The sequence below is a fragment of the Gastrolobium bilobum genome, unplaced genomic scaffold, assembly GCF_033153095.1.
Source record: "Gastrolobium bilobum isolate Gb01-03AN ecotype WA unplaced genomic scaffold, APGP_CSIRO_Gbil_v1 utg1421, whole genome shotgun sequence".
NCBI classification, from domain to species: domain Eukaryota; kingdom Viridiplantae; phylum Streptophyta; class Magnoliopsida; order Fabales; family Fabaceae; genus Gastrolobium; species Gastrolobium bilobum.
In genome coordinates, this window is record NW_026897280.1 from 247,993 (window position 1) to 258,026 (window position 10,034).

Consider the following 10,034-nt stretch of genomic DNA (forward strand, 5'->3'; position numbering starts at 1 on the left):
CAATTCAACCCATTTTGTCAAAACGGACCGGGGCGGGCCAGCCCATTTTGGGCGGGCTAGTGGCGGGCCGGGGCGGGCTGGCCCATATTGCCAGCCCTATAAGATACCAAACAGCTTGTACTTCAAAAAAAAGAAAAGGAAAAAAAAGATACCAAACAAACACTAAACAGTACTCAAGGAGTGAAGAGTCAACCTAAAGTCCTAAAGAAATTGAGATTTAAGATTCTGTTAAATCTGTGTGTATGTCTTGTTCTGTAGGGTTACTGCAAGCAGAAGCTATAGCAATGGAGCAAGACGGTGTCGTTTCTAAACCAGTTGCAGTGATCGTCTGCATAGCAATGGCGTTTCTCTACGTTGCTATCCTATACGCACCCACCGTGCTCCTTCGTCTCCCACCTCCTTCTTCTCTCAAAAATTTCATGATTCGACGCTTCCTATGCGCCTTCGTTTCATCCATCCTCTCTTTCTTCCTCTCTGTTCTCATCCTCCCAGTATGTATGCTCCTTCTCTCTCTTTACCCTTCCTTTTATTTATTTATTTATTTATTCCCTTTTTATTATTAATTTTTAGTATTAGTGCATATTAGTTGATTTAGGTTTAATAATCACATTTTCTCGAGTTTATGTTAGAATGCTTAATTTAGTTATTATAATGTTATTTAACCATGTGGGCAGGTGCAAAATAAGGAACCGCGGTATATTTTTGGTGTTTATGGCATCCGAGTGGATCACATTGTGAGTATCACACTCACTGGTTCAGTTGATGCATTTTAACATGTTTTTCTTTTCAAATACTAGGGATAAACAAAGGGAGAAGTGTTTGTCATTTTAAATAACATAAAGTTATGTTACGACGTTTTGGTGTCATTTTCTCTTTTTTATAAAATTGGAAAGAAAAAGAAAATGGAATAGAGATAATGTAAAAACACACCAAAACAACTAGTTTTATTAAAAAATGACACAAAATTATGCCGTTTAAAATGACAAACATTTTTTTCAAAAAATAAAAGATGCTTTTTTTATATATATATTGTGTGGAGATTTCAAGTTATACTCTTGTTGTTATGATATGCAGATTGGAAAATACAAGGGTCACTCTCATTCCTAAATTTCCTTGCTGAAATATGGGTTTTATGTATGAAACAGTGGCAAGCTGTGGTCCTTCCACTTTCCTTGACCTCTCTAATGTATGCTGGGTCTTTGTCCCTCAAGTCTCTTTTGTTGCTGGATTCTTGGAGGCAACACACAAGTTCTGGTGGTGCCCTTTCCTTTGATTCCTGTAAATACGTCTTGCGGATGTTGCTTGGCTGGTTATCTGCAACTTCATCAAATGTTTTGGCATGGCGAAACTATATTGTGGTTAGTACTTTTAGTATAATAAGAATTGAAGCATAAAAGAAAATACTACTTACTGTCTTGTGAATACAGTTTAGGTGATGTGTGTTTTATGGGAATGTTTTATTTTGATGTACTGAACAGGCACCCCTTACTGAGGAGTTGGTGTTTAGGGCTTGCATGATACCTTTACTTCTCTGTGGAGGATTTAAGACATATAGTGTCATACTTCTTTGCCCTATTTTCTTCAGCTTGGGTAAGTTCTTAGATGGCAATTCTAGAAGATGTATCTGGTTTCTCTGGTTGTAGAGTAGAATTTTCTATTTGGCATTTAGTAACTCAAATGTGTTCAAGAGAAGTCAGCAATCATCCATTGTGGTACTTTTAGGGATTTGATCAATGGCATTCTACCAAGTTTTATTAGAGCTCAAGTTCATTGTACTTTTTTATGTGCTATTTTTAGTAAGAAGTTGTCAATAAACTTTTCTAAGATTAATTAGAAGGGGACATAATAAATTCATTATATGGATAAAATATTTATACAAAAATAACTTGCTGCATCTATATTTCAAACAAGTGGGACACATGAATAAATATTAAGTATTAACTACTAATTGATCAGGGGTACCAGTAGCCTCACAAAAAAGGAAGGGTACTGGAGAAACCTCTGTTCACGCACACAAACACCCTGATTGGATTTGAGCAAATAAGAGAGGAAGAAGATGATCAGAAAAACAGAGTCTGGTATTATGGTGGCTGATATCCATGTGATATCAGTCTGGAAGTGGTTCAAAATATCAGTAAAAGAAACAAAACATAGCTCCAGAGCATTCAGGAGGCATCTGGTCTCTACCAAATCTTCCTAACAATTAGCCTACCCTTATCCACCCCTTCTCTCACTATTTAACAGCTTACTCACATACCCATGCTGTTAGTAACAGCTTTTCCCGCCAAGAAAGGAGGAAGTTATGCACGATCAGCATTCTGGGAAGGATCCAATCTCCTACAGCCCTTCCTAATGTAAACCTGCACTGTAGGAGGAATCCTATCACACCCCTTTTCATTAGTGTTGTCTTAAGATGTAAGCATAGAAACATTTTTGGAAGTTCTTTAGATTTGGATGAAAGTATTGCATATTTTGGGTAGCAAGATAAAAGTTTTGATAGTGAACTAAAATCCCTTACAATATTCAATAAACCTCCATTTGGCTGTAGAGTTAAGAAAACAATGAGCAAAAATTATTTTCATTTTCAAATGCTAGGCTTAATGAAAATTTTTGCTGCATGATTGGTTTGCAGCACATTTAAATCATTTCATGGAGATTTACGCGAAGCAAAACTACAGAATAAAGAAGGCTGTTATGGTTATAGGTATGGTCAATGTTTACATAATTTATGAAGTGCCAGAATTTTTTTTTGTCAAAGTCTCACTGGCAGGGTTGCTGTCTCTTTTATTGAGAATTTGAGATTTCAACGCATTTCAAGAAAGCATAATGTTGTTGGATAATGATCTCACACTGCAAAATGAATTATGTCTACAGGTCTCCAACTTGGCTACACTGTTATCTTTGGGTCATATGCATCCTTTCTTTTCATTCGAACTGGTATGTGAGATGTTATGGCTCATGACTATGTTATATTTTGTCTGACTTCTATTCAATGATGATAGAATGTGTTACTGAAAAACAAATTCAGATTCATACAGCATGGCACAAAAAGAATGATTGGACAGATGTCATGTATAAATGGCATAATAGAAGTTGAGAGTTAAAATGACTCTGCATTCTGCACTATAGACAGGAAAGTGAATGTATTCTTAAGTTTAAAAGACAATGGTCTTTATGAGTACTTCATTTCTAAAAGTATTTTAAAATAATAGATGATAACTTTTCTATAATTATATGCTTGCCAATTATATAAAAATCAGGAACGTAATTGTTAAACTTACAAATTAGCGGATCTAACTCTCGTTTTCTCTTTTAAAGAGAAATTTACAAGATCTTTCCACACAGCATTGGTTCTGTCCCTTACCTTACCTTTATCGGCCATCGAGCGTCAACAGTGGCGGACCTAGAAATTTTTATTTATCTCCGCACATTGAGTGGTGGGGGTTTGGGGGCAGCACTCCCGAAAAACATTTTTTAAATAAAGTTTTAAATGTATTAAAAAACAAAAGAATACAAACAAGAAAAGAATAGAAAACTTCAACTTAACAAAAGAATATATAAAGTGGTAGGTTTTGTTATATTTATATTGAAATACTAATCACTCACTCATAAACGGGGGATAACATTGAGAAGCGCCTTGTATCCCTAGTCACATTGTCAAGCCAATCTAATGATTGATAAAAACTATACGACTTATTTTACTATATGCATTTAATCTAAGCCTTCAAAGCAGAGCTTGAAACCAAGGTTGGTAATAAATGTTATCATTCTTTGCAAATGCTTAATTTTAATCTTCCTTTATAAGGCATCAATCTTAAATAACAAATATCAAGAGCATGGATGAAAGTATAGACTTAAAACAGAGTTCAATGCTAGTTGCAAATACAAATTTATGAATAAAAAAAATGAGGAAGGTGAGTTATAAACCAGCCATCTCCATGGGTTGAATGTTAGTGGCTCATGATATAGAAATGGGTCATAATTGATCTCTCTTGTGCATAAATCCTCCACCCTTTAGGAATCAAATAGCCTGTAAACAACATGCATATAAAGCTTCAATAACCCTGTTAATAGCAGCAAGAAGATGCTCACAATCAATAAACTCCCCCTTCCTAATTTTTTATACTGTAAAAGTGGCTGAAAGAAGCCCGAGAAGGAAAAAAAAAAAAAAGCTTCTTGAGCCCATAAACTTAAAATACTACAATAGTTAAGACTAAAGAGACATAGTTGGCCTCTCAAAACCCACCATTCAGTTCCATGACAAAAATCACCTGCAAAAGACAGAGATAGCTGACAACATCAAAATTTTGATCCAATATTCTACACGATTATTTTCCAATCAAACTAAATAATGTTAATTCAAAAGACACAAACATATTACCGTGCAGTAAACCTCATTGCCTTGAGATCATCAGAGTCAATTGAATTTGGATCCTCTGACTTTTTCCTTTCTCTTATGGCAAAATGCTCTTTCTGAAAAAAAAAAATCAGTATTATCAAAATTTAGGACAGACAAGAAAAAAAGCCTGATGGATTCCATATAATAAAATCATCATTAGGAACCCAAAATTTCAAAACACTCAGGGAGTGATAATGGATTTGGAGCAGTGAGGTGTACTAGAGCAGAATCATCATGAAATAATGCATCTATATCTATGGATACAGGAAAAGAAAAGTCATTCAATTCATATTCAACACAAAAAAGGGTCATTCGGTTGAAGAAGAAGTCGGTGGATGGGTGCAGCAGCTAGGTCAAAATGGGATTTTGCAAATTGGGGATCGGAAAGGAGAGAGAACCATGACTTAGACACACATTTGAGACACAGAAGAGATTTCACCGGTAACCTCAACAGAATTTCTACTATCAACTCGTTTGAGAGTGTGCGAGTGAGAGTGAGATTCGTCTTCTTCATGTTTGAGAAGCCGCAAATGAGATTTTGGCTCTACTCCAAACGGCGTTAATAGGCGACTCCATTGTATTTACCCCCTAACCCTGCCCTAGTTCCGCCTCTACCTGTTGATGTGAGCAAAAATGGAGATGAAGAAGGGGGAGAGAGGAGGAGGAGGATCGAAAGAGAGGTTGGAGCTAGTTTTTTTTTTCTTTCAAAAATTTATGTCCGCACTTGCGGACAATGGCGCATACATAGGTCCACCACTGGGTGTAAAGGAAAAAAAAATTAAAGCATACAATAAAAGTCAATTATTATTTGCTGGATAAATATAAATTTGTGTAGTTGCCATATAAGCACAGAAAGTTTGTCTCTTTTGCATGTTGAAATGATAGAAAAGAGTAATAAGTACGAAATTATGACTTGGTATCATTCTCTTCACTGTTCACTTAAACCTGTTTTTCTTTTATCTATATGGCTGTGGAGAAATTGGATTAGTGCTAAAAGCTAATTTTTGGGATTGGCTCAGTTCTAACGACAAGTCAACTTAGTCCCTTTTGTGTTTTGGTGACCTGGTCTTCCTTTTTCATTCTCTTATAGTTGTTTTTTGCTGTGTGCTTTGCAGGACATCTTATAGCTCCATTAGTTGCTCACATATACTGTAATTTTATGGGACTGCCTGTATTGTATTCGTCCAGAAGTGGTATGTTTATAAAGTTTCCTATGGAGTAAATTCGAAACTTGAAAATAACTTTTATATTTTTCTTTACAAGCCTTTGCTTTTGATTTCTTCTCTTTCAATTCTTGAAATATCCTCATCTTACTATAATCTAGAGCTCAAAATTTTACTAACGTTTGTTATAATAGATTTGCAAGTTTAGTTTTCAATTGGACTTCTGACTGGAGGTCTGAATTATGAATTTTTGAATCCTTAGAAGTTGTACTATTGGTTAATAGTTCTCCATAACTCTTTTCATTATGGATTATTTACTAAAAATTTGAAGAAAAGATTGGAGAAAGTAGAAAGTAAAGAAGATTATTTTTTTATATAGTTATTATTGAAAAAAATTAGCCATCTTAAATTGCTGTTACTTGTTCGTACTGAATTATTGTGTAGGATTATTGTGTCAGATTGATTTCTTTCTGGCTAGAAGAGAAGATAGAACTTCTTGTGTCGAATGTAAGGTCTACCCTGGAGAGTGTGTTGCTACGCAACATAAGCTGGTAGTCTTGGATGTTCGGTTCAACAAAGTACGTACAATGAAGAAGAGGGCTCAGAATCCAAGGATAAGGTGGTGGAAGCTTAAGGAGGGAAAAAAGAGAGAGTTCAATGATAGAATGTTGCACGAAGGACCTTGGGAGTTTGATGGAGGAGTAAATGCAATATGGAATGAGATGACTAAGTGTATTCAAAATTTGGGAAGGAGGGTGTTGGAGAAAGCAAAGGAAATGGATTTCATACAAAGGAAACATGGTGGTGGAATGGAGAGGTGCAAGAGGCAATTAAACATAAGAAGGAGTGCTTTAGATCTTTGCATAAAAGTCCCAATGAAGAGAACCTGCAAAAGTTTAGATTGGCGAGAAAAAATGCAAAGAAAGCAGTGCGAGAAACGAGAGGCAAGGTTTTCGACGAGTTGTATAAAAGTCTTGGGAGCAAGGATGGTGAAAGAGGTATTTATAAACTTGCAAGGATAAGGGATAAGAAAAGTAAAGACCTCACTCAAGTTAGATGCATCAAGGATGAAAATCAAAAACTTCTGGTGAGAGATGAAGATGTAAATGAAAGATGGTTGAAATACTTCAACAAGCTGTTTAATGGGGATGGAAATACAAGCGAGGTGGACTTAGAGGACGCGTATGATGATATGAATAGAAGATTTGTACGCAGAATTAATACACATGAAGTTAAGGAGGCTTTATAGAGGATGAAGACTAATAAAGCCTTGGGGCCTGATGGTGTCCCTATTGAAGTGTGGAGAGGCCTGGGGGATGTGGCAATAAAATGGTTGACCAATCTTTTTAATAAGATTCTCCAGACGAATAAGATGCCTGATGTATGGAGGAAAAGTATGATTGTGCCTATCTACAAAAACAAGGGAGATATACAGAATTGTTCAAACTATAGAGGCATTAAGCTAATGAGTCATACTATGAAGCTGTGGGAGAGGGTTATTGAACATCGCTTGAGGAGAGATACCAAGGTTTCTGTAAATCAATTTGGATTTATGCCAGGAAGATGTACCATGGAAGCCATTTTCTTGATGCGACAACTAATGGAAAGATACCGAGAAAAGAAGAAGGACTTGCATATGGTGTTCATAGACCTTGAGAAAGCATACGATAGGGTTCCAAGGAAAGTTTTATGGTGGGTCCTGGAGAAGAAAAAGGTTCCATTAAAGTATGTAAAGGCAATCAAGGATATGTATGATGGGGCTACTACATGTGTAAAAGCTTGTAACGGATCATCAAGTTATTTTCCTATCACGGTAGGTGTACACCAAGGGTCGGCTCTAAGTCCTTACCTATTTGTCTTAGTTATGGATGAACTAACAAAAGATATTCAAGAGGAAGTGCCATGGTGTATGCTTTTTGCAGACGATATTGTGCTTATTGATGAGAGCAAGGAGGGTGTTAATAGAAAACTTGAATTGTGGAGAAGCACATTGGAATCCAGAGGATTCACATTAAGTCGAAGCAAGACTGAGTATCTGAAGTGTGAGTTTTCTCTGGTACAAGATGAGGACCAAGAACCTGTGCATCTAAATGGTCAAGAGGTACCAAAAAAAAATGCTTTTAAATACTTGGGCTCCATTTTACAAAATGGTGGAGAGATTGATGAGGATGTAAATCACAGAATCAGAGCAGGGTGGATGAAATGGCGTAGTGCATCTGCATTTTTGTGTGACCGCAAAATTCCCCTGAAGTTAAAAGGAAAATTCTATAAAACGGCAGTACGACCGGCAATGCTATATGGAGCGGAATGCTGGCCAGCACATAGGCAACATGAGCATAAGATGGGAGTAGCAGAGATGAGGATGTTAAGGTGGATGTGTGGGTACACAAGGATGGATAAGATAAGAAATGAAGATATTCGACGAAAGGTCGGAGTAGTACCGGTAGCCGAGAAGATGAGAGAACATAGATTGAGGTGGTTTGGGCACGTGATGAGAAGACCCATGGATGCTCCTGTAAGAACAGAAGTTTGTTACCAAGAGCTAAACACAAAAAGAGGCAGAGGTAGGCCGAAGCTTACTTGGGGGAAAGTAGTAAAACAAGATTTAATGGAGTGGGATATAGATTGGCGGACAATATGTCTTAGAAAGGAATGGAGAAAAGCTATAAGTATGGTGGAGGGTTAGACTCGCTGTTATTCCTATGTTCCAGATGGTCCTTTTTTAGTCTTTTTCCCCTTCATTTCCCCCACTTCTTCTTGTCCCTTTCTTTTTTACTTTTATTTATTTATATATACATATATTTTTATTTCATTTTATTTTATTTTATTATTTTATTTGTGTATTTTTATTTATTTATTTATTTATTTTTTTTTTTTATTTTTTTACTTTTTTTCAACCGTTTTGTATCTTTCATGTGGGTTCATCTACCACCGACCCCAATTAATTAGGGATAAAGGTGTTGTTGATGTTGATGTTGATCATTGTAAAGTTCTAAGCTATTAGTAAAAAGAAAGTATCACATCACTGGAGTAACTAAGACATCACTCGCAATAAACAAAATTTTAAGAGTTTGTTACATATGTCACAGCACATGTTTAACTGAAAATTTACACTAACAATGAATCAAGATTAAATGATTATTTTTTCTAAGTTTGTTCTTTGAGTGAAAGTATGTTAATTTTGATTTTAACTATGGATTTCTCTAGTATGAAGGCTGAAATGTAGTGCTTGGTGCTTTCAAGGCCATTATTAAATTTTAGATCCAATATCCGATGGTGCCACCCTAAGGGCCTTGGATAATTTGGTCTGGTACCTGCTTTTTGATAGAGCTGTCTGAGGCTTCATATACACCTAGTTAGTACGATTAGCTGTACTAATAGTCTGCACATTTTTTTGTCTTGAACTATGGACGTGGGATTTATGGCTTTACCATTCATTTCCTTATAAATGTCACTTATTCATTTATGCTCCAAGATTACCTGTTTCTGTTTGTTTTTGTTTCAGGGATAGTAAGTGTAGCAGTCATACTGGGATTCCTGGGCTTCTTGTGGCTTCTTTCCCCAATGACCGGCCCAGATTTGTATAATGATAGAATAGATAATTGCAGTTGTTGGCAAGGGTATTGCTCATGGAGACAGGGAATAGCAAAGTCCTAGATGTGAATGTTAGACAAGAATTAGAGAACAAAGAATGAATTCTATAAGAAAGTTTTACTTTTTTATTTATCTATTTGTTTTATCATTTTTTTATTCTTTTTCAAGCTTTAACATATTTATTTATGCTTCTTAGCTTCTATTTTTTATTCTTTGGATAATTGGTGGGTCCCACCTACGGCCTATGGGCTTTGAGATGAATTAGGAAGATACAAATGTAATGAATGGGAGTATGTAGAGAGGATACAGACATAGCAAGATAAAAGCATACAGCCAAAATACATACAACTCAATTACCCTTAAAATGGTAAAGTATTATTAGCTTATTCATCTTTCAATTGCTCAACCATTGTGCTAATCCTTTGTCAAAGGCGTATTTGTATACTTTATTAGTCTTGAAGGGTATTCAAGCCTTTTCTTAAGTTTCAGAAAGTGGCAAGTTTCTGCAAGTAAATTAAGGAAATATTGCCGTATCATAACATTTTACATGGAAATGAGTTTCTTTATATCCGTTTGGATTCACTTTTTTTTTATCTTTTTAATTAAAGTACTTTATTAAAAAAAGGGAAAAATTCACCAATGCCCCTGTGGTTTGCTTCAGAATCATTTACGTCCCTGTGGTTTTTTTTTCTATCACATATGTCCCTGTGTTTTGTAAAAAATAAGAAACCACAGGGGTATATGTGATAAAAAACATACCCTTTTACAAACTACAGGGGCATATGTGATAAGAAAAAAATCACAGGAACATAAATAATTCTGAAGCAAACCACAGAGGCATTGGTGAACTTTTTCTAAAAAAAAATGTATAAGTCACT

At 35.6% G+C, this 10,034-nt stretch overlaps 1 protein-coding gene across 1 annotated transcript; it reads left to right on the forward strand.

The window, feature by feature from the left end:
• The first annotated feature begins 266 nt into the window (after positions 1-266).
• Positions 267-9,391, forward strand: LOC133305708 (CAAX prenyl protease 2). The gene is made up of 8 exons (XM_061505950.1): positions 267-491; positions 675-734; positions 1,146-1,358; positions 1,479-1,590; positions 2,633-2,704; positions 2,875-2,937; positions 5,515-5,592; positions 9,068-9,391. Exons 1-8 carry the CDS (start codon positions 285-287, stop codon positions 9,217-9,219), a joined length of 957 nt encoding a protein of 318 aa, XP_061361934.1. The 5' UTR covers positions 267-284; the 3' UTR covers positions 9,220-9,391.
• Positions 9,392-10,034: the final 643 nt, after the last annotated feature.